Source organism: Trachemys scripta, chromosome 4, assembly GCF_013100865.1.
Source record: "Trachemys scripta elegans isolate TJP31775 chromosome 4, CAS_Tse_1.0, whole genome shotgun sequence".
Taxonomy (NCBI): Eukaryota; Metazoa; Chordata; order Testudines; family Emydidae; genus Trachemys; species Trachemys scripta.
Genome location: NC_048301.1, coordinates 139,642,963 through 139,670,494, shown reverse-complemented (window position 1 = coordinate 139,670,494; position 27,532 = coordinate 139,642,963). Strand labels below are relative to the sequence as shown.

General features: G+C 58.1%; 2 protein-coding genes, 1 non-coding gene and 1 pseudogene across 5 annotated transcripts; all 4 read left to right on the top strand.

Moving 5' to 3' along the window:
• On the top strand, positions 1-25,533 carry LOC117876594 (annotated as a pseudogene).
• Positions 8,962-14,607, top strand: LOC117876257 (zinc finger protein 397-like). 3 transcript variants are annotated; one of them, XM_034768223.1, is made up of 4 exons: positions 8,962-9,037; positions 9,593-10,139; positions 10,898-11,024; positions 12,996-14,607. In XM_034768223.1, exons 2-4 carry the CDS (start codon positions 9,732-9,734, stop codon positions 14,021-14,023), a joined length of 1,563 nt encoding a protein of 520 aa, XP_034624114.1. In that variant the 5' UTR covers positions 8,962-9,037; positions 9,593-9,731; the 3' UTR covers positions 14,024-14,607. The 3 variants fall into 3 exon arrangements, with proteins under 3 accessions (XP_034624114.1, XP_034624115.1, XP_034624113.1); XM_034768224.1 differs by having other exon boundaries at positions 9,001-9,101; positions 12,999-14,607; XM_034768222.1 differs by having other exon boundaries at positions 9,001-9,101.
• Positions 16,558-16,630, top strand: TRNAA-AGC. Its single transcript has one exon. It is a non-coding gene; the product is annotated as a tRNA-Ala (tRNA).
• LOC117876593 (zinc finger protein 316-like) lies at positions 22,803-26,020 on the top strand. Its single transcript, XM_034768845.1, has 5 exons — positions 22,803-22,920; positions 23,311-23,381; positions 23,563-23,689; positions 24,248-24,361; positions 25,410-26,020. The coding sequence occupies exons 1-5, from the start codon at positions 22,803-22,805 to the stop codon at positions 26,018-26,020; spliced, it is 1,041 nt and encodes a 346-aa protein (XP_034624736.1).
• Positions 26,021-27,532: the final 1,512 nt, after the last annotated feature.

Sequence of the window (27,532 nt, the reverse complement as noted above, 5' to 3'; positions counted from 1 at the left end):
TGGGGGCAGGGCTCCGGAGGGTGGGGATGGGCCCGGATGGGGCGGCTCCAGGGCTGTTGGGGGACAGAGGTGGGAACCGTCTGGGGCTCAGTGGGAAGGCGGGTCCCTGCCGTGGGGGGAGAGGGGCTGCTGCGTGGGGAGGGGGGGTTAGACACCTTGTCTCTCTTGGAGGGGTGGGGATCAGGACTCCTGGGTTCTACCCCTGGCTCTTGGAGTGGGGTCTGGTACTTGGTGCATGCAGCTGTTTTTGACCGTGTATTTTCCTCTCCCAAAGCCGCCCTTGGCCCCGTCTCCAGACCCGATGGAGGAGGAGGAAGACGAGATGGAGGAGCAGGAGGGGAGCTCTCAGTCTGAGGGACTCAGACTGGTGATCTCCATGGATGGGGATTCAGTGAGTGACTGGTGGGCAGGGACTGTGTCCTTGGGATTCCCATTCTGCTCTCTGGGAAAGTGTCTGTGCTGACTTGCCTCCAGCGGGCCCCATGCGGGAAGCTGAGGCAGCAAGGCTGGGCTGTGGGAGGAATGGTAGCTGGCTGACTGGCCCTAGGGACTACTCCAGGATGAAGAACGGGGGTGACTGATTGGGTCCAGGATGTGGGTCAAGGGCGGAGTTATGGGGTTGGGGGGTGGGTGGCCAGGTCTAGAGGGAAGGGGCCTGGCTGGTTGGGCCGAGACCTATCCTAACCTTGTTCCCACCTTTTATATATATACCGGCAGGACTGGTTGAATACATGCAATGAATCCTGGGCCCTGCCACATCCAGAAGGGATTTGGTGTGGGTCTAGAGTGGGAGCTTGTCTTGCTGAGTCCCCCTTCTCCTCTGATGCTCCCCCTTTAGTCACAGTCCCCTTCTCCACCAAAGTGGGACTCTCCCGTTCCTCTGGCCGGGCAGCCCGAGCTGCAGCAGGAGGAAGAGGAACCAGAGGACGAGGAGGAAGACCAGGAGTTCCAGGTGCAGACATTGAGGATCCCAGCAGATGGGGACTCAGTGAGTAACTAACAGGCTGATAAGTGCCCCCTCCCCCCCATGTGATGCTGTGCTGTGGGGCAGGGGGTGAGCTAACCCCAGGGCACTGCTAAAGGGTGCTGTGCAGCAGGCAGGGGGGCTCAGTAGGGGGTGCTCTCCCCTCACATTCAGTGCTGACCCCAATGTCCCCATATGCCACTAGGGGGTGCTGTGCTGCATGGAGCAGGATGGGGTAGCTCAGTGGGTGGTACTCTTACCTTCTCCCCAGAGACAAGGTTTTATATAGATGCGTGGAACAATCCACACCCATTGTGCTTTGTACATCTTCCTGTGGTTTCAGCTAGATCAGGGGTTCTCAAACTGGGGGTCGGGACCCCTCAGGGGGTTGTGAGATTATTACATGGGGGTCGCGAGCTGTCAACCTCCACCCCAAACCCCGTTTGCCTCCAGCATTTATAATGGTGTTAAATATATTTAAAAGTGTGTTTAATTTACCGGGGGGGTCACACTCAGAGGTGTGCTGTGTGAAAGGGGTCGCTAATAAAAAAAAAGTTTGAGACCCACTGAGCTAGATACACTTCCTGTGTTAAACTGCTTAGTGACTGATAACCAGCCTCTGTGTCGTAATCCAGAGGTGGCTGCATCACAGCACCAGGTGAGGGACCCCTGTATAAACAGACCCTGTGCCCCACCCCAGAGGTGGCTGCATCGCAGTGCCAGGCAAGGGACCCCTATATAAACAGCCCCTCCATGCTGCCCCAGAGCAAGTAAAGCTCTTGGGCCTGTGAAAAGATTGGGGTGAACGTTAACCTGGAAATAGCTGAGCGGTTTCTGTACTGGGGGGAAAACGCCCCAAGATCAAGGCAAAGTACTGCAGTGTATTAAAGGGGAACTAGCAGAGCTCAGATGGCTTACCCCATGGGGTAAGGGGTCTGGGAGTCAAGACTCCTGGGTTCTATCCCTGGTTCTGGGAGGGCAGTGGGGTCTAGTGGGTTAGAGCAGGGGGGACTGGAAGTCAGGACTCCTGGGTTCTGTCCCCAGCACTAGAACCTTAAGTAATTCATTCTCCTCATCTTGTGCCTCAGTTTCACTCTCAGGGCTAAACACTTATCTGCCTGTCAGTGAGAGGAGTCCCAGCCTCTCCCCCAGCCCCGCCCTGTCTGGGACCAGGAAGCGGGGGTTTGAACTGTGCCTGGTGGCTGGATCAGGTTGTGCTGAGGGACCAGGCTGGGGTGCCCCTCCCACGCTGTTTAACAATCTCCCCACTTGCCTTTCCCTTAGCTGGACTCTGCCGCTTTCCCAGAGGAGCTGTCGGAGGAGGAGGGAGATGAGGAGGAAGAGGAGCTGGTAATCAGAAGGGTGAAGGCAGAGGAGGAAGAGGACCAAGAGTTTGAGGTACAGAAGCTGAGGGTTTCCATGAATGGAAGTTCAGTGAGTGGGGCTGACTGGGGGGCTGGGGAGGTGGCTGGGTCGATGCAGAGGGGAGGTTCACTGGACTGAATTTGGGGGCAGGATGTCTATCGGCCAAGGAGTCATGAGGCCAACCCGGGGGGTGAGAGGGGAGGGGTGCTGGGTTAGCTGGGCCCATCTAGGAGGGGGATGGTTGGCCCAGGGGCCAATCTGAGGGGAGACTGGGGGGGCGGCTGGCTGGGCCAATGAGGGGCAGCAGTTCCCTTGCTCTAACTCTGCCCCCCAGCTGGAGTCGGAGGCACGCCAGGGCTCGCTGCCCACGGAGGAGCCAGTGGTGGATTCGGAAGTGCGGGTGGAGACCAAACTCGAGGGGCAGAAGCTGAGGATCCCAGTGGAGGGGAATTTGGTGAGTAACCATGGAGGGTGGGGCAGGCCACAGCTCCTCCCTCACCACCTGAGCCCCTGTGAGGGACCATGGCGAAGGGATTGGATGTGGGTGGGGGCTGGTGCCTTAGAGATTGTTTGCTCAGCTGTTGAGGAGTGAGGGGTTAAATTGGGGCTCCCTGGGTCAGGGCAGGGCTGGACGGGGAGGGGGAATCCTGTGGTTACAGGGATGGGGGAATTCTGGGGATCCCCTTATCAAGATAATCCCTCTTAGTGGCACTAGCTTACCCCCAACCAGCCACTGTAAATGAGGGGCAGAATGTTGGGGGGCGGGGGGGACCGAGGGTTCCGGGGGCGGAATGTTGGGGGAGGACCGAGGATTCCGGGGGCGGAATGTTGGATTGCAGTTAGTGAGAGAGAAAAGGAGAATTAGGAGAATGAGGGAGGGCCGGGGTGGGGCAGCAGTGCCAGGAGAAGGTTCATTGTCTCTGACTCTCTCCTGAGGGCTGCTATCCCTGGCTCTGGAAAGGCGGTGGGGGTGGGGGCTGGGAGTCAGGATGCCTGGGTTCTATCCCCAGCTCTGGGATGGGGGTAGGAGACAGGGGCTCTATTCTTAGCTCCATGGAATTGAATTAATGCCTTGGTGCCTCTCCCCCACAGCCCGTCCTACAACTGATGGCGTCCCCGGGGGGTGGGGGCAGAGCGAGGGCACCGATGCCGGAGCGCTCCAACACCTGCGTGGAGTGCGGCAAGAGCTTCAGCCGTCGCTCCAATCTGGTGAAGCACCAGATCATCCACACCGGCGAGAAGCCCTTCTCGTGTGGGGAGTGTGGACGCAGCTTCACCCAGAGCTCTGCCCTTACCAAGCACCAGCGCACCCACACCGGGGAGCGCCCCTATGTCTGCGGGGAGTGCGGCAAGGCCTTCACCGCCAGCTCCAACCTGCTGCAGCACCAGCGTTTCCACACCGGGGAGCGCCCCTATGTCTGCGGCGAGTGCGGCAAGGCTTTCAGCCAGAGCTCCAATTACAATCTGCACCGGCGCACGCACACCGGCGTCACCCCCTACCAGTGCGGCGTCTGCGGCAAGCGCTTCACGGGCAGCTCCTGCCTGGCTCGCCACCGGCGCACCCACACCGGCGAAAAGCCCTACCAGTGCTCTGAGTGCGGCAAGCGCTTTTCTGGCAGCTCCACCCTGGTCAACCACCGGCGCACCCACACCGGCGAAAAGCCCTATGGCTGTGCGGAGTGTGGCAAGGCCTTCACCCACCATTCCAACTTGGTGGACCACTGGCGTGTCCACACCGGCGAGAAGCCCTACATCTGCGCTGAGTGCGGCAAGAGCTTCCGGCTCAGCTCCCACATCATCCGGCACCGGCGCACCCATGCCAACGCCGGCGCTGCCAATGCCAATGGGGCTGACCGCCTGTACATCTGCAGCCAGTGTGGCAAGGGCTTCCAGGTCGGACCCAGCCACCTGCAGCAGCAATCCCACCAGGAAGAGGGACCCTATAGCTGTACTGAGTGTGGCAATAGCTGCTGGACGTAGAGGGGCGGAGCCTGTTGCAGGGGCGGGGCTTGGCACATCCCTTCCTCCGCCCCCCCTCCGCTCCAGGCACTTTGTGGTTGTGGGATCAGTTCCTGTGGGGGGCGGGGCTTGGATCATGTCAGGGGCGGGGCTTGGAACACAGCTTGTGGTCCTGCCCGTATGCCGCGCTAGCTGCCATGCCCCCAGTTCCAGGGTCCACCTGGGGGATCAGCTCCCATGGGGGGGGGCCTGGTTCCCACAGGGGGGTGGAGCTCTGCCAGCAGCAGTAGAAGGACCTTCAGAGCCTTATGTGGCAGTGGTAACCGATGCAGAAAGGAGGCAGGGTCCTGCCTTGTAGAAGGAAGGTGGAACCTACGGGGGGCGGAGCCCAGCCCCTCTCCCCCGTGGCAGGGAGCCCCCTGCCTCCCAGGCTCCCTCGTTTCAGTAGCATTGCTCCTGCTAGGGTGAGGCCACAGAGCCATGGAGGGAATTGTGGGGGGTGAGCGGCTGAGTCGTAAGGTGGGGTCCCCCATTGTCCATCTTCCCATCTGTACTGGAAGGAGCAGACTTGGAGGGCGGGGAGCTGAATGATGGGGGTGAGGAGTGGGTTGGGGCTAGTGGAGGAGGGAAATAAGGGTGCCTCAAAGTGGGGTGGGGGGGGAGAACAGATCCCTCTCCCTTCTGTGCCCAGCCTGCACTCCGGTGGGGCTTATGCCACTGTGGCTGAGAATCAGTGGATGGGGTTGACTAGGAGGCAGGGACCTCAGATCTGCTGGTGAGCAGGTGCTGGGGACTTCAACCCTGTTTCCCTGCCCTCGTGCTGTGGGCTGAGCGCAGAGGGGTTGATATTTTAGGGGAATCAATATCCAGGGGGTGACCCACCTGGGATCTGATTTCCCCTGCAGTGGGGGTCACAAGGGAGCCCAGAAATTGATGCCCGATGGATTTCTTTGCAGGATGATTCCCCCAAGGCGGGTCTATGGCTGGCAAGCAGAGGGGGGAATGGAGGGATGATGTTGCCCATAGGGCAGCGTGGGTATGATGCTGTCCCCTGGCTGGCCCCTCATGGAATCATGGTGCTGTGCGGAGAACAGGCTGTACTTCTCTTTTGTTTGAGTGGGCAAAAAAATCATAGCCAGACCCCACTTTGTCTGAGTCGTCTCTGCGGCGCTGAGCCCGGGGAATGCCCTCTGCGCTGGAGCGGGGGCAGAGTGCCCCGGGATCGGCCCTCTCCCCCTCCACCCACCAGGCATCATTAACCCCTGCAGGCCCCATCCCAGGTGTCAGTTGGAGGTTGCTGGTTCTGGACCTTGCTCTCTGCTCCTTCCCCTCTCCTGGGATCCGGGTTGGGGGGGTGAGGCTGCTGCGAACTGGAGGGGCTGCTTCCCAACAGGCTTCAAAGACAAGCTTTCACACAGGGAGGGGCAGCCCAGCTCCACGGCCCGGCTCCTCTCTCTGTCGCACACAAAGCTGCTGGTTCAGGAGCCCGGTGCCAGCCAGGGAATGTCCCCTCCTGGGCCCGGTGCAGCCAGAGAGGATTCCCGGAGCCCAGCTAGTCCTGCCCGGTTCCCAGCAGGTACCTGGCCATGCTCTAGTTCCGGGCTGCGTGATCAGTGTTGCCCCCTAGAGGATAAACCCTCTTCCTCCTCCCCCCACCCTGCACTTGCCCATCTCCATCCCCAGAGCGTTCACTGCAGGGAACAGTAGCAGCCCCCTCGGGCCTGGGTCTAAAGGAGTTGAGGTAGTAAGCAGAGAGAATCAATCCTTAGTCTGGCCACAGACCTGAAGGGAAAATCTGGGGCTGGAGGAATCTAGTAGAGCTTCCACTTACCTTATTGTTAGGTATATTACAGTGGCAGCTGAAGATCTGCCTCTTTGTGCTGGGAGCTGTACAGTATGCAGGCCAGGTGCTGCACGGGCCCAGAGAGCTCCCAGCCTAGACAAAGGGTGGGGAAACTGAGGCACAAAGAGGGAAGTGACTTACCCAAGGTCACACAGCAGATGAGTGGTAGAGCTGAGGATAGAACCCAGGAGTCCTGACTCCCAGCTCCCCTGCCTCCACAACCCATTGGGTCAAACTCAGCTCTTTCTGGGGTGGTAGAAGACTGAGGATAGTTGGGGCGAGAAAGCCCTTGTGCGGTAGAAAGGGATAACAGAGAAGTGGGAACTAAGCTTGATACAATCTTGTGAAACTCAGATCGCCTGGGTTTCTGCCAGTAGAGGGCTTCCTAGGGCAGGGTCTTCCTGTGTTGGTTGTACAGCTGGCACACTGGGGTCCTGGTACTTGATCTGGGCGAGCAGGCACTGCCCCAATACAGATAATCAATAGTAATTAACAAGATGGCTGGGATATGAATCATGACAGATTCATACTGGCCTCACATACAATCTCTGTGTCACACACACACAGCGGGAGTAAGGAACCTGCCTATTCCTGGCAGTTCCAAACTCTTGGGAAAAATTGGTTTTGGGTTGAACCAAACCCAAAATGTTTTGATGTTTTCAGCAAATCAAAAAGTTAGGGGGGGTGGAAAAAACATTTTGGGTCAATTTGTTTTAATTTTAAAGCATTCTTGATTTTATTTTAAAAGTAGAATTAAAGGAAACTTTGAAATAAAAAGTCATTTTGAACCAACAACTTGAAACATTTAAAAAATTTCCCCAAAAGTTTACTTTTTTTCTACCCAACCCATTGAGCGAAACTGACGGGAAATGTTTCGGAGTTGCTGCATGGGCATATTTCTCTTGGAAGAAAAGTTGTGGGTGAGGAAAAACTTCTCCCAGTTCTGCACACATACACACACAATATGACACATTCAGAAAGTTAGAAGGAATGGATGAATCCATGGGCAATCACTGGCTGCAGATGTTCCTTGCCTGTTCCTGGATTTTCAGACACACCCATATTGTGATATCTATGCCCCCTGTTGGCTACCGTCAGAATTGCCCTGCACTGGTTGGTGGGAGATAGGAACTTGTGAGGGAATTAAAGTCTTATTTCCTGCTGCGATGACCTTCCATGGGGGTCTGGTGCCTGGGGTCTGGGACAGGCTGTGTCGCAGTCTTATTTGTACTCTACTCTGGGTGCTGGGGTTTGAAAGGAAAATGGCCTGCTATTCTCCTTTCATGCACATGGGCTCGGTGCAGTTTGTGGCATGAATGAGCGCCCCGATCTCACTCGGGGTCTGTCCAGCACCTGGTGCAACAGGGGCCCTGATTCCAGCTAAAGGATTTGAGTTACCGGGTAGAACCAATCCTTCATCCACATGCATCTCCAAAGACACAGCAAAAGAAGGAAGAGCAGTGAAAGCATTTGAAATGGAAGGTGTGAAGTCAGGCTTTCATTTTAACAACACGACTGGCAAAGGTCAGTCCAAAGAAAAAAGCCCTTGGCTGACAGTCTGAGCTGGTGTCAAACCTGGCAATAACTGTCCACGGGGGGGGGGGGGGGGGGGGGGGAAGAGAAGTTAGTGGAGATGGTCTGGAGCCGGCACTGAAGTCCAAGCCCATGTCCTAAGAAAACAGAACAAACCCAGGAGGGAAGACGAGAAAATGCAGCACAGCATCTGTCTCTAGTGTTGATTCTCACGTGCAACCTCCCTGCTGGAGAAACACGGACCCAGCCCAGGGTCTGAGCAGTCACTCTGAAACCTGGCAAACTCACATCACCATTGGGCTGTTGAGGGGTTGCGTTTCGCTTCCTTTCTGGTCACAGGCTTACAGCGGTGCTGCAAATTATACAGCCTTGGCTATAGCCTGCTAGACCCCACTCCTCTCCCAGAGTCAGGGATAGAATCATAGAAGATTAGGGTTGGAAGAGACCTCAGGAGGTATCTAGTCCAACCCCCTGCTCAAAGCAGGACCAACCCCAACTCAATCATCCCAGCCAGGGCTTTGTCAAGCCTGACCTTAAAAACCTCTAAGGATGGAGATTCCACCACCTCCCTAGGTAACCCATTCCAGTGCTTCACCAACCTCCCAGTGGAATAGTGTTTCCTAATTTCCAACCTAGACCTCCCCCACTGCAACTTGAGACCATTAGTCCTTGTTCCGTCATCTAGTACCACTGAGAACAGTCTAGAACCATCCTCTTTCGAACCCCCTTTCAGGTAGTTGAAAGCAGTTATCAAATCCCCCCTCACTCTTCTCTTCTGCAGACTAAACAATCCCAGTTCCCTCAGCCTCTCTTCATAAGTCGTGTGCTCCAGCCCCCTAATAATTTTTGTTGTCCTCTGCTGGACTCGCTCCAATTTGTCCACATCCCTTCTGTAGTGGGGGGCCCAAAACTGGACGCAATAGAAGGGACTCCCAGCCCCCCACCCCTCCTTTAACCCACTGGAGTTAGGACTCTATCCCCAGCTTGGGGAGGGGAATCTAGTGGGTGGGGGAAGGGGGGGCTGGGCCGCAGGACTCCTGGGTTCTCTCCCTGGCTCTGGAGGGAGTGGGGCTATGGGTTTGGTGGGGGCTCCTGGGCTCTCAGGGGTGGGAGGGGCTCCAGTGGGCTAAGGTGAGGCTGGCATTGCCCCGCCCACCCCAATTTGGAGCTCAGGAAAGGTGAGCTGGCTCCGGGGCCAGAGCCAATGAGCGTGGGCGGGGTGGCGGGGGCTGTGCATTTGATGGACATGCAGCTGGTCCAGTGGCAGCAGCCCCGTCCCGCCTTGAGTGGCAGGCGGCAAGGCCACTCCCAGACCCCATAGCCTGCTACGCCCGGAGCCAGGCACTTCCTGTGCTCGGCCCCCTCCCGGGGAGGTGAGTGAGCCCCGCTCCCGGACAGGGGCCGCCCGGACCCCGGCTGAGCGATGCCACCCTCAGGGTGGGGCACCCATTGTCCAAAGAGCCCGACTCCTGGGTTCTCTCCCTGGCCCTGGGAGGCGAGCGGGGGTTGGGGGGTTAGAGCTGGGAGCCAGGACTCCTGGGTTCTCTCCCCGGCGAGGGGAGGGGAGCGGGGGTTGGGGGGTTAGAGCGGGAGCCAGGACTCCTGGGTTCTCTCCCCGGCTCTGGGAGGGGAGCGGGGGGGCAGGAGCCAGGACTCCTGGGTTCTCTCCCCGGCTCTGGGAGGGGAGCGGGGGCTGGGGGGCTAAAGTGGGGAGGGAGGCGGTGGGGGTTGGATCTGGGAGTCAAGAGTCCTGGATTCATTAAGTGGGTAGAAATTCCTAGGAGATCAAGAAATAGCCACCAACCTTGGGGTCACTTGCGCTCGGTCTGTCTCTCTCCCCACAACACTGGAGCTGGGGGGGGCTGGGAGAGGCTGTTCCTGTGTGTCACATTCCTTCTGTGGCTCTAATTTCTCTCCCCTCTCCACAGAGGTGATCATCCCCTGGGCTGATCTCATCCCCCCTTGGACGTGCCCCCCCCCCCATACAGATGGTGCTGCAGGGGGTCCATTGCTGATGCCAGGCAATCCCCAGGGAGATACGGCTGTGCTCCGGCTCAGAGACGGGCCATGGCTACCCAGGTGGCTCCCCCAGCCGCTCTCAGGCTCCAGTTCCAGCCCCCACCGGGATGTGGCCTGGTTCCCAAAGAGGAAGTGGAGGAACCGGATGCCCACGGACCCGTCGACATGGAGATGCATCGTCTGCGCTTCAGGGGGTTCCGCTACCAGGAGGCTGAGGGGCCCCGGCAGGCGTACGACCACCTCTGCCTCCTCTCCCGGGCGTGGCTGAGGCCGGAGCAGCGCTCCAAGGAGCAGTTGCTGGAGCTGCTGGTGCTGGAGCAGTTCCTGAGCATCCTGCCCCAGGAGATCCAGAGCTGGGTAGGGGAGTGTCACCCCCAGACCGGGGAGCAGGCCGTGGCTCTGGCGGAGGGTTTCCAGTTAGCCAAGGAAGAGCCTGGAATATGGCCACAGCAGGAGGTAATTTACGGATGTGAAATCATTAGGGAGTGGGACATGGGGCCTTTCCCCTCTAGGGGGCGCCAGCTCCAATCCACCCATGAGGTGGGGGGGACTGGTTGGCTGAAGGGGGTCTGGGATTGGGATATGGCACCTTTCCTCTGTTAGTAGAGCCACTGGGAAAAATATTTTGTGGAGATGATTTTTCGGATGAAAAATGCCCATTTTGCCCAACCAAAGTTGTCCCTGGGGAAAAATTTAAGTTTTGTGGGAAAATTCTTTTCTGATGGGAAAAATCTCAGTGTAGGCTCCTCACCCCCCTGCCCACAAGTCTCTCACAGTCACTTTCTGCCAATGAAATTGACAACTTTCTGGGAGGGCTGCCTGGGTGAAAGCGTCCTCTCCCCACACACCTCACTCTGGGACCAGAGAGGAAGAGAATCCTGGAGCGAAGGGGGAGGCAGAGAGTCATGGCTGTCGTCTTCTCCAGCCCTGGAGCTGTGGGCAGAGGCTGGGAAGTGGTCTGTCTGGCGGCTGGGAAGCTGAAAAACTTCCTCTCAGTTCTCCCTGAATAGACTTTTCTGTTTAAAAACCCCTCCCCAGAAAAAAGCTGCTTTTAAAAAAAAAAAAAAATTAACTCCAATTGGGGGTAAAAACGTCAAAAAAACGCAACATTTTCGGCAGGCAAGGATTTCCCTTGTCTGGCTAGCTCTGTTCGCTGATGGGGAGTGAGGGGTATGTGGCTGCCAGCACTAATGGGAGCGCCTTTGTTGTTCCAGGAGCCGGGGACGTGGGAGAAGGAGGCTGCGTGTTCCTCCGTGGCAGAGCGGGCAGCGCTGGCCCCAGAACATGGCAAGATCTGCAGGGAGATTAAGGAGGAGGAGGAAGAGACTCTGATCTCGCCAGGTGAGGAGCTGCTTCCCCTCTGGGTTTAGGAGTTGGGGGACTCTAATGCACCTGGGGCTTTGGCTCTGGGCTCTTTCTGGGGGATCAGCCCCTGGAGCCCACAGACCCTGCAGCACAGAGATTGTCGCCCCTACAATACAGCTCCCGCTGGGAAGCATGAGTGCTGCCGATCTTGCGCCAGCCACACGATTCCTACCCCTTTGCTTTCTCCAGAGCAGAATTTCCATTTCCCAGCTGGACCTGACACCCCTGATGGGAAACCGTGACATTGGCTGTGACGGTGCCCGGTTCTTGGGGCACTGAGGACTGGGAGTCGCTTTGCTGCCCCCTGCCTCCAGTTTGAGGGATTCTTGCCTGTGGTGACTGGGGGTTAACGCCTGTGAGTCACTCAAGTACTCCCCTCCAGGCTATGCCAGCCTGTCACTGCCTTGCAGGTTAACAAGAGGTGCACCCCAGTCCCTTTGGGTTGTTCTCCTGCGATATCCAATCCCTGACACTGGCTACTCACAGAAATCCCAGACCCTCTGCCCCAAAGGAGCAGGGTACCCTACGTTACTAGTTTTACCTTATCTTGCTGCTCCTCTAAAGTCACCCAGTACTTGTGAGTGCTTCTAATAAAACAAAACTAGGATTATTTAAGAAAGGGTAAAGATTGAACTAGAAATGAGAGAGTGGGATAGAAACAGCTGGATACAACACAAAACAAAATCGGAAAACATGACCCTGGGTGCACACTTGTGGGTGCCCCTCTCCCCCTGTTAAGTCTGTTGCAGAGCTGACTTATTTCACAAGAACCAGGATCCAAATGTTCATGAAAACACACCTGCTCCACAAAGGGGTTTCCTCAGTGAATGGATTCAGGGGACCTCTCCCTCCTCTGTGTTATGCTGAAACAGTCTTCTGTTTCTGTTCATAGACAGGGTGAACCCCGGTCATGTTGTAATGTTCCTTTGTTTACCTTCAGGTGCTTTTGATTGTTTGCAGTTGCTTCTGATGGGTTTTCCATGGATGGTCTTAGGCCTGGTCTACACTAGAAAATTAGGTCAGCTTAACAATGTCAGAGAGGGATGTGAAAAATCCACACCCCTGAACAACAGTTCAGCCGACCTAAATCCCTGTGTAGCCAGCGATAGGTTGACAAAAGAATTCTTCCATTGATCCAGCTACCATCTGGAGAACCTCTCCCACGGTGCAGGGAGTGTCTACACTGAAGCGCAGCTATGCCGCTGCAGCATTTGAAATGTAGACAAGACCTCCGTGTTGCACAAGGCTAAACAATTGAGCCTTGAATTGGCTAGATAGGGCAGGGTGGCAATACCCTCTTGCCTGAACGGGTCATCCCGGAGACTTGTCCCCTGGTGACTAATTTCTATTCAAAGTCCTATAGTGTCATGTCAATAGAACTATATTATTCCGTATATATTACCTGCATGTACATCTCACAATGATTATGATACATTACAAGCTTTCTGTAGATACCTTATATGTTACCCTTTATGGACGATTACCATGCCAGGCAATGCCTTTGGTATAGTGAGTTTGACGGGTCTGAGGTGAGATTTGTTTGCAAAGAACAGGGGACCCTTTGCCAAGGGGTCAGTGTGTCACACTGGCTCAGAGACCGTCCAGGAGTGAAGGGAACAGCTGGGATCCCAGCAAAGCCGCCGGGAGCCCCCCCAGGTCTGTCTCAGTGTCATCCCCAGCAGGTGCCCTGTCCTCACGGCAGGTATCACTCCTGGCTCCCACCCTGGCAGGAGCCCTCCCCTCCCCCAGCCTTTCTCTGAGGGCTCAGCTGGGCTGTTGGGACAACCCCGTCCCCTCCTCTCCCCTCTGGGAAAGGGTGTGAGGGGATTAATTTCCTACCCATCAGGTTTTCTGCTCAGCAGCAAACCCCTTTGCTGCCCCCTCTCTTCCCCACACAGGGAACAAGCCCCAACTGGATTCTCTCTCTCTCTCTCCTCTCTCTCCCAGCAGGTGCCAGCACAGAGGAGGGGAATCCCCAGCAGGAGGGGTCTGTGGAAGCAAAGACACATGGGACGTCCCGGAGCGCCAAGCAGGGAGATGCTGGTGGGGTGGGACAGCAGCAGGGAGACCCCCTGGGTAATGGACTGAACTCATCCGCTGAGCATGAAATGAGTTTCTCTGGCCTCGAGAGGAGACTTGATCGGTCCAACTGCAGGGGCGAGAACCAGGGCGGGGCGTGCCGGCCACAGGGGGACCCCCCAGCTAAGACTCCCAAGGCCAGGCGCCCCAACGCCTGCGCCGTGTGCGGCAAGACCTTCAGCAACAGCTCCAACCTGAAGAAGCACCAGACCACCCACACCGGGGAGAAGCCCCACGGATGCCCCCAGTGCGGCAAGCGCTTCAGCCACAGCTCCAACCTGCGAAAGCACGAGCGCACCCACACCGGCGAGCGCCCCTTCCGCTGCCCAGAGTGCGGCAAGAGCTTCCGCGAGAGCTCCAAGCTGCTCCGCCACCAGAACACCCACGGCCGCGAGCGCCCCTTCCGCTGCGCTGAGTGTGGCAAGGCCTTCGGCGACGTGGCCCGGTGTCTGCGGCACCAGGCCCGGCACACAGCGCGGGCCTACGCCTGTGGGGAGTGTGGCAAGAGCTTCCGCCAGAGCTCCACCCTGCTGCTGCACCAGCGCGTCCACACCGGAGAGAAGCCCTTCACCTGCCCCGACTGCGGCAAAAGCTTCAGCGTCAACGCCAACCTGGCGCAGCACCGGCGCACCCACACCGGCGAGCGCCCCTTCCCCTGCGCCCAGTGTGGGAAGCGCTTCACCCAGAAAGCCACCCTGGTCAAGCATCAGCGCACCCACCGGCGCGGCGAGGGGGCTGGTGACGCTGCAGGGCCCAGGCTGGTGCAGCACCGGCGGTTCCTCCCGGAGCAGGGCCCTTCACCTGGCCAGATGTGGGCAATGCTGCGGCTGCAGCTGGGCGCCCGCTCACCTGCCCCAGGGCCACAGTGGAGGACTGGGGACGTGCCTATGGGCTGAGAAAAGAGGGGGATGTTGGCATGGGGCGGGAACATAGGCTCCTATGGAGAGACCCCTTAGCCTGCCAGGAGAGAGCATTACAGGACTTCAGGGGGGCCACCGTCCCTGAGAGAAATGTCAAGGCCTCTGTTGGAGGCCATGTGTGGGAGAGCGACAGTGATTTTTGCCAGGGAGACGCTCGCCTGAGAGATACCGGGGAGAGGCTGCAGGCTCCATTTCTCTTTTATTGGTATTATTTGTACTATGGTGGCACTTAGAGACTCAAGGCTGGAGGATGGGCTGCCTAAGGGGGCAGGGAATGGGACATGGAGCCTTTCCCCTCTAGGGGGCACCAGCTTTGAGCTAGCCACAGGATGGAGGGACTGGCTGGCTCAGAGGTTGGAGAATGGGACATGGGGCCTGTCCCCCTGGTCACTTCAAATGTCCTTGTTTTTCTTCACAAATGTTAGAGAGACCTTCCATGCCCACCTAGCCCCCCCAGAGACCAGTTCCTTAATCGCCTTTATGGCTGGACAGATGGACTCTTCCATGCAGGAGGGGAGAGTCCATTTCCTTCTCCCCAGTGGCGCCTCCACCACCCGGCTCCTCTCCGCAATGCATGGAGCTCGCTGGCAGCTGGGGATGTGCCATCCTGGCTCCTAAGCAGCCGGAGAAGCTCCCTAGGGTCTCGCCTCCATCTTGGCTCTCTGCTTTCTCAGTTGGTGATCAGGGTCTATTGTCTGGATGCAATAAAGAAACTGCCCCAACTCTGTGTCCTTAGTGTTGCCCCTGGGGTTTGCCCCCTTCACCCCCCCCATTCTGTGCTTGCCTCACCTCATTCCTGGAGAACAGCCTAGCCTGGGGGTGCAGGATTTCCAGGGGGGTCACTGGGAGAGGGAGGGAGGTTCCCTCATTGGGAACTGGGGGTGCAGAATCCACCTGTCTTCCTGCAGCTGGGGGTGAGTCTGGGTTTCCCAGCTGGTTGCACTAGATCCTCCACTGGCCCAAGTGCTGCTCCCCATTTCCCCATGTAAACACTGGATCTCCCTGTACCCAAGACTAGACCCCTGTAGGGGCTGGGCCATACAGGAGTCTGCTGCTGTCCCCGACCTAATTGCCCACCTTTAGCTCAGGCATTAGAGCAATGGTTTTCACACTGTGGGTCACAGAATGTCAGGCACTGGGTCGCGGCGGCTCTGGTCAGCACCGCCGACTGGGCCATTAAAAGTCCCGGCTAAGGCAGGCTAGTCCCAATCTGTTCTGACACTGTGCTGTGCCCCAGAAGGGGCCAGCAGCAAATCTGGCTCCTAAGTGGGGGGGCCCCACAGGGCTCTGCATGCTGCCCCCGCCCCCAAGTACTGACTCTACTCCCATTGGCTGGTTCTGAGCCAACGGGAGCTGGGGGGGGTGGCGGTGTCTGCAGGCAAGAGCTGCATGGAGCCGCTTATACACCTCCACCTAAGAGCAGGACCTGCTGCTGGCCGCTTCCAGGGCGCAGTGCGGTCTGCGGTGCCAGGACAGGCAGGAAGCCTGCCTTAGCACCGCCGCTGACCGGGAGCTGCCAGAGGTAAGCCCCTGCCCCAACCCCCTGCCCCCAACCTGGAGCCCCCTCCTGCACCCAACCCCCTCATCCCTGGCTCCACCCCAGAGCCTGCACCCCCAGCCCAGAGCTCCTTTACCCCAACCCCCTGTCCCAGCCCTGAGCCCCTCCTACACCGCACCTCACACCCCTGATCCCCAGCTCCGTTGGGGCGCGGGAATCAACAATTTTCTTCAACGGAGTTGCCAGAAAAAAAGTTTGAAAATCACTGCACTAGAACAATGGTTCCCAACCGGCAGCCCAATCAGCACACAGCTGCGGCCCATGTGACATTCTCAGGGCCATACGGGTCTTATATAGATTGTGTGGATGTGGCCCACGTGACACCTAGAGAGCTGCATATGATAAATCAGTTGAGAATCACTGTGCTAGAGGCCAGTGTTGTCAAACTCACCCCCAGTCCGATCCTCACATGAGATTCATCCAGAGACTTTTGCTCTTTCTGTCTCTTTCCATGCAAACCTTTGTCTCCCTTGAGTTTTTAACACACCCTGCCCCATCCTGGCCTGGCAAGGCGCTGGATGGGAGGGGTAGGCAATGGTTTCCCTGTACAAATTTGATCATGTGCCCTGACCAGCCTGCGCTCTCACAGGGAGGACAAGGACTGGACAGGCCAAGGGAGAGGTCTCCAGCATCCCCCTCCGATATGAAGGGGAAAGACCCAGTACTCCACCCCCCAGGCTAGCCACTCCGCTGCCCTGGGGGCTGTAGGACAGTGATTCTCAACCAGGGATACGCAGAGGGCTTCCAGGGGGTACAGCAACTCATCTAGATATTTTCCTCGTTTTACAACATAAAAAAGCACTAGTGAAGTCAGTACAAACTAAAATTTCATACAGGCAACGGCTTGTTTATACTGCTCTATACACTGAAATGTAAGTACAATATTTATATCCCAATTGATTTATTTTAGAATTATATGGTAAAAATGAGGAAGTCCACATCTGTTCAGTAAGGGGAATTAGCTCAAATGGTAGAGCGCTCGCTTAGCATGCGAGAGGTAGCGGGATCGATGCCTGCATTCTCCAGTAGGGTTTTTTTCGGGGGGGGGGTTGCGGTTTGAGCATTGGCCTGCTAAACCCAGGGTGAGTTCAGTCTTTGAGGGGGCCATTTAAGGATCTGGGGCAAAAATAATCTGTCAGGGACAGTACTTGGTCCTGCTGGGAAGGCAGGGGAGCAGACTCAATGACCTTTCAAGGTCCCTGCCAGTTCTATGAGATGGGTATATCTCCATTAAAAAAACAAACAAACTAGTGTGGCTGGGAGACTTTTGTATTTTTATGTCTGATGTTGTAAGCATGTCGTTTTTAAGTGGAGGTGAAACTTGGGGGTATGCCAGACAAATCAGACTCCTGAAAGGGGTCCAGTCATCTGGAAAGGTTGAGAGCTGCTCCTGTATCATAGAATATCAGGGTTGGAAGGGACCTCAGGAGGTCATCTAGTCCAACCCCCAAGCACCAGATTACTAATATAGCGCGCAGGAGGTAACGAACAGCCCACAATGGGAATGGGCAGCTGAAACGCCTCCACCAGTCCACCTAGCCCGAAGTGCTCGCTGGAACTAAGTCCCAAACTGGGTCAGTGCAGGAGTCGAACCTGTGACCTCAGGATCCAACAGCCTGAGCATCCAGCGTAGGGTTGCCAACCCTTCAGGATTGACCTGGAGTCTCCAGGATGTAAAGATTAATCTTTAATGGAAGATTATGTCATGTGAGGAAATATCCAGGAATACATGCAACCAAAACTGGCAACCTGGGCCAGTCCCGGGCCCAAGCTAAGTGATGGGCTGCAACAGTGACCTCCGAAGAAGTGGGCTGTAGTCCACGAAAGCTTATGCTCTAATAAATTTGTTAGTCTCTAAGGTGCCACAAGTACTCCTGTTCTTCTTTTAACAGTGACCTCGTCAGCCACTGGGGGCGCCACAGAGCCACGCTGGAGTAACATGGGGCACAAATCCAGGTAACCCCTGGAGCGCCCCCAAAGACCCGTCACCCGAAAGGGACCTTTCTCTCCCCGCTGCGTTATGGAGGCTGGCGGTAGACAACGGGGGACGGGCGGCCCCTCTGGCTGTGGAAGGGAGCGACATTGACCAGCCGGCGCTGAAAAATGCAGCCACCTCTGGGGCGCGGTGCAGGGGCGCTCGGATCTAGCGGGTTAAAACCATAGAGCTGCGAGCCGGGGGGAAGGGGCGGAGGCAGCGAAGGGAGCGACTTCCTGCTGCAAAAGCCACTGGCTGCGGAGCTGCTCGGCAGCTGCGGGGCTGAGCGCCCCGGGCAGGCACGTGGGTCCCCAGGCACCGGATCCGGGTTTGTGAAGCGCCCCCCGGCCTGGCCCCCCTCCAGGCGCAGGGGAGACCCAGAGTCCCAGCCAGAGGCGGCCCCGGGGATTGAGAGAAACAGCAACAGAGGCAGCAAATCGCTGCCTGGAGCAAGCAACCACGGCAAGCAGGCTGGGCTAGCAGGGGCTGTGTGTGGGGGAGCCCAGGGCTGGGATAGCAGGGGCTGTGGGTCGGGATTATGGGGCACCGGNGGCAGGGCTGGAGGGGGGAACCCAGGGCTGGGCTGGCAGGGGCTGTGGGTTGGGATTATGGGGCACTGGCAGGGCTGGGGGGTAGAGGAGCCCAGGGCTGGGATAGCAGGGGCTGCGGGTCGGGATTATGAGGCACCGGCAGGGCTGCGGTGGGGGAACCCAGGGCTGGGCTGGCAGGGTCTGTAGGTCGGGATTATGGGTCACTGGCAGGGCTGAGGGGTGGAGGAGCCCAGGGTTGGCAGAGCAGGAGCTGTGCGTTGGGATTGAGGGTCATTGGCAGGGCTGTAATGGGGGCAGTGTCCCACCAGCCTGCTGTATTCACAGCTAACCCCAGTCTGCCGGCTTCTGAGAGCCCGGTCTCTCCAGCCAGCTGGGCCTCTGGGATGGGTAGGGGGCTGAATATTTCTTCATGGCGCTTGGCTATTTGTGCCTCTCGACAAATACCCTTCTCCCCAGTTCTTCTCGGTCCTGGCTCCATGGTGACTGGTGTCTTTGGGTGTTTCCAGGGCCCGAGATCTGATGGCGCAGCCGGGCAGCCCATCCCAGGGTGAGATGGAGCCAAATCCCCCCAGGGCAGCAGAGAACCAGTCGCCTGCTGAGCACCCAGAGGATCCCGAAGCACAGCAGGAAATGGGTAACCAGTGCGGGCTGGGCAGTGCATGCACCAGATGGCAGGACCGGGACGCCAGAGCTCGGACGGCAGGTCTCTGGGCTGACGCTCTCACCCGTAGAGCCTGAGCTAAGCTTCGCTGGCTGGCGGGTGGCAGCCAGTTCCTTTCTGGGGTGGAGGGGCGCAGTGAGCTGCTCAGGGTTACGCTGGGCCATTGGGGCAGACCTGGCTCCTCCTCTCCCCTCTGGGGAAGGGTTTGGAGGGATTTCGCTGCCTGCCCAGCTGGTTTTTCGCTCCCTTTGCTGCCTGTTCTCTCTCCGGCGCAGGGAATGAGCCCCAGCTGGATATTCTCTCTCTCTCCCAGCAGGTACCGGGACGGAGGAGGAAATTCCTCTGTGGGAAGGGCCTGCAGGAGCAGAGCCGCACGGGCCATCCCGGAGCCCCAAGGGGGGGGAAGCTGGTGAATTGGGACGGCAGAGGCGGGCGAAGCGGGATGGTGAAGTGGCCCCGCCAGGCCGTGCCTCCCGCGAGGGGCCCATCATCTGCGGGGACTGCGGGAAGAGCTTCGCCAAGGACTCGGAGTTCGTCAAGCACGAACGCACCCACACGGGGGAGCGACCCTACCAGTGCCCCGACTGCGGGAAGGGCTTCACCAACAGCTCCAACCTCCTGCGCCACCAGCGCATCCACAGCGGCGCCAAGCCGTACCCCTGCGCCGAGTGCGGGAAGAGCTTCCGCCACAAGGAGCACCTGACCCGCCACGGCCGGGTCCACGCCACGGAAAAGCCCCACGTCTGCACCCACTGCGGGGAGGCCTACAGCACCCGCACCAACCTGCTGCGGCACCAGAGTACCCACACGGGAGAGCTGCCCTACAAGTGCCCCGAGTGCGGCCGGCGCTTCGGGGAGGCGGCGGCGCTGGCGGGCCACACGGTGATCCACAGCGGGAAGCCCCACATCTGCCCCGAGTGCGGGAAGGGCTTCCGGCGCGGCTCGTCGCTGCGGGAGCACCAGCGGGTCCACACCGGGGAGCGGCCCTACGGCTGCCCGCAGTGCGGGAAGGGCTTCAGCCAGCGCTCCTCCCTGGTGCTGCACCGGCGCACCCACACCGGCGAGCGCCCCTACGTCTGCGGCGACTGCGGGCGCAGCTTCAGCGTGAGCTCTGCCCTCATCACCCACCAGCGGCTGCACACCGGGGAGCGCCCTTTCCCGTGCCCGGAGTGCCAGAAGCGCTTCAGCGACCGCAAGGCCCTCAAGCGGCACCAGCGGGTCCACACTGGGGAGCGGCCCTACCGCTGCACCGACTGCGGCAAAGGCTTCAGCCAGAGCTCGGCGCTGGCCACTCACCAGCGCATCCACACCGGGGAGACCCCTTACGGCTGCGGGGCCTGTGGCAAGCGCTTCGGAGACCTCTCGGCCCTCAAGCGGCATGAGCGTATCCACACCGGGGAGCGGCCCTACCGCTGCGGCCAGTGCGGGAAAGCATTCAAGCACAGCTCGGCCCTGGCCCAGCACGGCCGTACCCACACCGGAGAGAAACCCTACGTCTGCTCCCAGTGTGGCAAAGCCTTCTCTCAGGGCTCCACCCTCATCCAGCACCAGCGGGTGCACACCGGCGAGCGCCCCTACCCTTGCCCCCAGTGCGGGCGAAGCTTCTCCCAGGGCTCTGCCCTCACCCAGCACCAGCGCACCCNGGCGCTCCCAGTGTGGCAAAGCCTTCTCTCAGGGCTCCACCCTCATCCAGCACCAGCGGGTGCACACCGGCGAGCGCCCCTACCCTTGCCCCCAGTGCGGGCGAAGCTTCTCCCAGGGCTCTGCCCTCACCCAGCACCAGCGCACCCACACCAAGGAGAGCGACCCGCTGATGGGACCCGGTGGGGCCCGGATCTACCGGGACCCTTTCGTCCAGCTGCGGGATGAGGATGACGAGGAGGATGGGGTGGGGGAGGTTCTGGTGCTGCCTCCAGGGACGTGGGACGCGGAGCTGGACGTGCAGATCAAAGAGGAGCCGGAGTGATGGAGGCGGGTGGGAGCAGGCCGCCCGCCATCAACTGATTCAACGTGGCTGGATTTGGGTGTCACGGGAAGTAGTTGTCTCTGCATTGGAGCTGGGGGCAAAGTGCCCGGGGTGGGGGCGTCTCCCCCTTCACCATCCTCCACTCAGCAGGGATTATTAACCCCCATAGGCCCAACCCGTTCCAGGAGGACCTGTCCCGTCACTACGTGGATCTCGCCCTCTCTGTGCCTTGGTCTCTGCTCCTTCCCCTCTCCCGGGGCTGGCGAGGAGTGGGGGGGCTGGGAGCATTAGGGGCTGCTCCCCACAAGGCCAGAGAGATGGATGCTCCCAGGTGAAGGGCAGCCCCTCTCCTTCCCGGTGCCATTAGCCCCCCCTGAGCTAGTTCCCAAGGGCTGATGTGTATGTTCCCAAGACTCCCAGCCCTGTCTGTCGTGATGGGCACAAGGACGTTTTTTATCCATTGTCTGTTTCTACTTCTGTCTGAAAATAATAAACCCACAATACCTCCCTCACTCACGGTCCGTGGCGGCTCTGCAGGGGCAGCAGCTGGGTTATGCTGTTGACATGCAAAGGGCTGCAGATGAGAGAGGTTAGATCAGTGAGGTGGTGGGGCTTGGTGTGTATTTAGTGAGCTGGGTACTGGATCAGGAGTCAGGACTCCTGGGCTCTATCCCTGGCTCTGGGAGGGGAGGGAGTTTGAGTTGGGGGAGGGGCCAAAGCAGGGAGGTAGGACTCCTGGGTTCTAAGCTCTGGTGCTCACTTGCTGTGGGATCAGAGGCAAGTCACCCCCCCCCCCCTTGGTTTCCCCATCTATATGGCTTGGATGATGCTAATTAGCTCTGTTGTATAGCACAGGGATCTAGGGCTGAATGATGCTCTGTAAGAGCCAGGAGCTGTTACTCTTAGTAGCACCTCCAGGCCTCAGTCAGGGAGCAGGACCCCATGGTGCTGGCTGCTGCCCACACATCTCACACAGATTCAGTGCCAGGGCTGAGACTTGAGTCCATCCCCGTTGTACGGTTTTCCCCTACGGATTACCCTGGAACCTTTGGGTCTCAACATTCCACCCCCAGCCACCACAGAACCCTCAGGCCCCCAGCATTCTGCCCCTAGCTGCCACGGAACCCTCGGACCCCCAACATTCCACTCTGAGTGCCATTTTCAACCACCATGGAACCTTTCATCCCTGCCACCCCCATCCTGCTGCTGCAGCCGGGTTGGTGCTACCGAGCTCACTGCAAAGCCCTGTCTCCTATGCCTGTGCTCTGCCTGTTGCCACCCAAGACCAACAATGGGGAGGGGTCCCTGGCAGCAGCCATTTCACTATCTATTGGGCCTTTTCTCCTCGAACTGGGGAGGGAATTTGGAACAGGAAGGGGAGGGGCATCCATAAACAAGGAACTCCTCAGGAAGCGGCGAGAGGCCGGCACTGTGTGTTCACCAGAGGTGGGGTTCGGCCCGAGTGCCCAGGTTCACGTCCAGACTCTTGGGATAATTCACACGACATCTGTAATGGATGCAAGTGGCCTGGCCTGTGGTTTAGATGCCAGCTGAATTCCAGTAGCCCACTATTGATTATTTAGATTGCAACCCCATTATCGTAGCGCATGCCACTGGCATGCTGGGGCATCCACTTAAAATACTGACCCACAGGGGAGAGGGCCCCTTACTGAGCCCCCATCCCGCCCCCTGCAGCACAGCACCCCCCAACACTACATGGGGTGGGGGGTCAGCACTGACTGTGGGGAGAGAGTGCCCCCTATTGAGCCCCCCACACAGTCCCTTCAGCACTACATTCCCTACCAGCACGTTGGGGTCAGCACTGATTTACAGGGGAGAGCGCCCCCTACTGTCTCCCCAGCGCTGCTCCCTGCAGCACAGCAACCCTTAGCACAGTGCTGGGCTATTGGGGAGAGATGGGGCAAGCCCAGGGGCTGCGGGTTGGGAGTGAGGGGCACGGGCAGGGCTCATTCATTCCCTGCTCTAACAGGATTGGCTCCGGATTGCACGTGACGCCTGCAGAGGGGAAATGATCTCAGGCAAGATGGAGCCCCCGAGCTCCCTGCTGGAGCCCGGTTCCCAGCCGGGGGGCGGAGGCAGGCGGCTCCCCCGGGGCTCCCCGGACAAGCCGCTGCCGGAGCCCCGCGAGCGGCAGGACGTGGGTATGGCGGGGCGGGGGCAGGGGCAGCAGGACTGAAATCCGGAGTTGCTGGAGCTCCAGAGCTGGGCTCCGGGTGCGTGGCTGCAACAGACTCAGCGAGTGTTTGTGCCTCGTGCCCCACGCGAGCCCCAGAGGCTGCCAGCGGGGTTCACACGCCCCAGATCCCGGGGGAGCAGCAGAGAGGTGGCTCCGTGGGGCTGGGAGCCGTGCCAAGGGGGCTGGCGATCCCAGCAGCTGCCCAGGTGCCCTAGGATGAGCATGACCCCAGCAGGGCCCTCTGGACTTTGTGCCAGCCACGGGTCTCCAGCAGAGCGGTTAGCTCCATAGGGGGCCATACACCCCCCACTGTGGGGCTGTGCCCTGGCCTCTGACCTCCCTGTGCTCCCCACAGATCGGCCTGCCCTGGGCGAGGAGGGGAGCGGCCCGGCACTGGAGCTGGTGGTCGCAGTGGCTGGCTCCCAGGTGAGATGCGCAGCGGGATGTGCGATCGGACAGTGATCACTGCACCTTCCCCCTGGCTCCTCCTGCACGCACTCCCCCTTTGGGCTCTCCCAGCGGTGCCCCTCGCTGCCCGCCCTCTGAGCCAGCGCTGGGGGCCGTGGCTGGAGCGGCAGGTGCTGAGCGGGGTCCCTTCTGGTTCCAGGCGCCGGTGGGGTTCGAGGAGGTGGCCGTGTATTTCTCCCGGGAGGAGTGGGGGCTCCTGGACGAAGGGCAGAGGCAGCTCTACAAGGACGTCATGCAGGAGAATTACCAGACTCTGATCTCGCTGGGTGAGGCGCCGCTGCCCCTCGGGGATCAGGAGCTGATGTAGCGGGGAGCCCTGGACAGCTTCGGCTCAGGGCTCTTCCCTGGCCCCGTAGATTTCTGGGGGATTGGCCCCTGCCCCAAACCCCACAGGAGAGACCGTCACCCCCACAGCCCCTCACTGGAAGGAGATTCACAGGGGATAGTTTGATCCCCTCCCCCAGGGATCTCCAGCGCACAGGTGGCTGCATTTCCTTGCTCCGGTTCACACACGCACCGAATCCCTCTATCCCCCTCCCAAGGCAGCTCCGTGCCCAGCAGGGCTTCTGCTCTCTCTGCAGGGCTAGGAACGGCCCAGCGACTCCCTGAGCCATTCAGTCCCTGACTGTGTGTTGAGATCCCTGACTCCTTTACAGGGGGCACAGCCCATCCCCCCAGGTATCACCCTGCCCCAAGGGTCCCTGTGAACATATCCCACCAGCAGAGAACAGGTTCGGGCTTAAAACGAGGGTGTGTTCTCTGCCCTGAGCCCTCCAGGGAGACTTCACCAAGCACCACCTCGCCTGTTTCCTTCCCCCGAGCAGGATTCCCTGTCCCCGACCGGGCCGTGATCTCCTGCATGGAGCGAGGGGAAGAGCCGAGGGTCCCGGATCTCCAGGACTCCAAGGAAAGGGAGATCCTGAGAGGTGCCCACATAGGTGAGGAATGAGCGACACTGGCTCGGAGACCATCCGGGAGTAAAGGGAAAAGCTGGGATCCCAGCAAAGCTGCCGGGAGCCCCCCAGTTCTGTTTGATCTCCCTTAGTATTGTCCCCAGCAGGCACCTGTCCTCATGGCAGGCGTCACTCCTGGACCCCAGCAAAGCCACCGGGAGCTGCCCCTGAGTTCTGAACAGCAGTTCCCAGCCCTCAGGATTTAGGAGAGTCTGTCCATGTCTTTTGCTCTTTGCACAACAGCAATAATCTGAAGAATCAACTCAGGCCCAGCTGGGCCCAGTGTAACCACCCGGACTAATTACACACAGATGGCGAAGCCCGGCTAGGGGCATATTACACCTCTGGTGGCTTCTAAACACACAGTGTACGCCTCTAGAGGGCTCGCATGCTATTTAAAGGAATACTGTGCAATTCCTGTACATCATAGAGATAACTGGAATCTCTATGCAGCCAGGTGGGACACATTGGGGTCAGCACAGATTGTGAAGGGAAAGAGCCCCTGACTGAGCCCCGCCTTCGCTCCTGGCAACACAGTGCCCCCTGTCGCTGCATTGGGCCAGCACTGACTGCAAGGTGAGGGCACGCCCTAGTGAGCCCCCAATCCTGCTCCCAGCAGCACAGCGCCCTCTAGTGTCGCACTGGGGTCAGTGCTGTTTCAGCTGGTCGTTCCCTCAGTAGAGCAGGTGGCTGATGTTACAGGAGAGATTCGTTCCTAGAGTTGGGGGACAGGACCCCAAAGCTAGCTAGCAGTGCTTGAGAGGCTTGCATGGGAAGAGGCCAGGAGCCCCTGAGTCAGCCAGTCCCCCCCCCCCATCCTGGGCAATTTTTAAATCAAGTTTGGACGTTTTTCTAAAAGATCTGTGCTACTTCAAACAGGAAGTAATTCGGGGACGTTCTCTGGCCTGCGCTCTCTAGAAGGCTGGATTAGATGATCTCTTCTAGCCTTAGAATGTATGAAGCTATGAATTTTGGACCTTGGTAAAATTATGATTCCCGCCTGGATTCTCTCTCTCTCTCTCTCTCCCAGCAGGTGCCGGGAGAGAGAAGGAGAATTCCCAGCAGGAAGGGCCTGCAGGAGCGGAGCTGAATGGGACGTCCCGGAGCCCTGAACGGGGAGATGGCGGCAGAACAGGATGGCAGCGGGCAGACAAGGAGCCAGGGTGCAGGCGCAGGAGGGCACGGCCCGTCAACTGCGGGGATTGTGGGAAAAGCTTCATGAAGAACTCAGAGTTAATCAAACACCAGCGCACGCACACGGGTGAGAGGCCCTACCAGTGCCCTGACTGTGGGAGGTGCTTTGCCATCCGCTCCAGCTTGGATCGCCACCAGAGGGTCCACACCGGCGAGCGGCCCTTCCCCTGCACCCGCTGCGGGAAGAGCTTCAAGCTTAGCTCGGCCCTGAGCCGGCACCGGCGCGTCCATGCTCAGGAGGGGCCCTGTTTCTGCGCTGAATGCGGCAGGGGTTTCAGGCACAGTGCTGCACTAACCCAACACCAGGCTGAGCACCTGAACCATGGAGACCCCACCAACGGACCTGTGGGGACACGGGTCTACAAGGACCCCTTTGTCCAGGCACGGGACCTTGAGGGGGAGGTTGGTGGGATATGGTATGCTGAGCCTGTGAAAGAGGAGAGTGGGTGATGGGATCTGCACTTGGGTTGTGGGTCTGGGCAGGAGACACTGGAGTGAGAAGAGAGCAGCTATAAGGAATGCAGGGACTGAACCTGTGATCTGTGGATCTAACATCTGGAGCTGGGCTGTGAGGCAGTGTGGTCTAGTGCAGTGGTTCTCAACCAGGGGTAAACGTATCCCTGGGGGTAGGCAGAGGTCTTCCGGGGGTATATCAGCTCATCTAGATATTTGCCTAGTTTTACAGCAGGCTACATGAAAAGCACTCGCAAAGTCAGTACAAACTAAAATTTCATACAGACAGAATGAGAAAGTCATCAGTTTTTCAGTACTCGTGCTGTGACATATTTGTATTTTTATGTCTGATTTTGTAAGCAAGTAGTTTTTAAGTGGAGGTGAAACTTGGGGGTTTCACGCAAGACAAACAAGACTCCTAAAAGGGGTCCAGTCGTCTGGGAAGGTTGAGAAGCACTGGTCTAGTGGACAGAGCACTACGTTAATACTTCTGGCTCAGTCTCTGGCTTGCTGGGTGATCTCAGGCAAGTAACGGCCACCCCTGTGCCTCAGTTTCCCCATCTGCAAAATGGAGACAATGATACTGTAAAGTTCTTTGAGATCTTCTAATGGAAATCACTAGATAAGAGCTGGGCATAATTATAATGGCTGAAAAATTTTCATTTAAACTTTATTTGGATGAAATGTTTGATTTTTGATTAAATGAAGTTTTTCCATGAAAAGTGTTTGCATTCCATGGAAAATGTTGAATTTTGTTTGTTAAAGAAACAGATCCCTGAAAACAGAAAAATTTAAGCTGGAAACTGAAATGTTTCAATTTGTGTACGTGCCCTAGTGCTTTCTGAGAGTTGTGGTTTGGTTGTACTCTACAGACTACATATCCCATGATGCACTACTTCCCAGCTCCTAGGGGTGACCATAGTGCATCATGGGAGATGTAGTCCAACCAGGTAGGCCACTGCCAGCCTATGGAAGAGAATGGGAGCACGAGGCACCAAAACTACAACTCCCGTGAAGCATTTCCAAATTTAATTTTTTTGTTTTGGCTGAAATTTTCCAATTTTTGCTGAAAAAAACAAAATTTTCCTTGAAAAATATAGGCAAGTGATTTTTCCTCCTTTTCTCATCAAAAACTTCAGAGGGGGAGAAAAAAACCCAAAACATTTTCCATTGAGCTCTTCCCACAGTCACCTTTGGCCTGTGCTAATGGACCAGGCCTGTTAGCTGGGAGGCAGTAGAGTAACCCACTGGTGATGTGTGTCATAGCTCCCCCCCGTCCCTGATCCACAAAGGATAAGAGTCTGTTACAGCCCTGGTTAAAGGGGGTTTGGTCTTTGCTATAACAGCAAATTTTTCTATTTTGAGGTCACTGGTGCAATCCTGGATAGGCTGACTGACATTAGCAGCTGTGTGATGTGAATAAGCCACAAAGCAGTTGATGGAGGAAAAAGTGAGGCTGATTGTTTTGCTTCACAACAAACACCTCCAGGAATTACTGCAGCCCTCAAG

What these genes read in the sequence shown, in the direction of transcription:
- LOC117876593 (XM_034768845.1), top strand. Translation starts at nt 22,803, where the DNA reads ATGGAGCCCCCGAGCTCCCTGCTGGAGCCCGGTTCCCAGCCGGGGGGC. An exon ending in CCAGACTCTGATCTCGCTGG is followed by an intron (nt 23,690 to 24,247) that starts GTGAGGCGCCGC and finishes TCCCCCGAGCAG; the next exon opens with GATTCCCTGTCCCCGACCGG. An exon ending in CCTGAGAGGTGCCCACATAG is followed by an intron (nt 24,362 to 25,409) that starts GTGAGGAATGAG and finishes CTCTCCCAGCAG; the next exon opens with GTGCCGGGAGAGAGAAGGAG.
- LOC117876257 (XM_034768223.1), top strand. Translation starts at nt 9,732, where the DNA reads ATGGCTACCCAGGTGGCTCCCCCAGCCGCTCTCAGGCTCCAGTTCCAG. An exon ending in GAATATGGCCACAGCAGGAG is followed by an intron (nt 10,140 to 10,897) that starts GTAATTTACGGA and finishes TTGTTGTTCCAG; the next exon opens with GAGCCGGGGACGTGGGAGAA. An exon ending in AGAGACTCTGATCTCGCCAG is followed by an intron (nt 11,025 to 12,995) that starts GTGAGGAGCTGC and finishes TCTCTCTCCCAG; the next exon opens with CAGGTGCCAGCACAGAGGAG.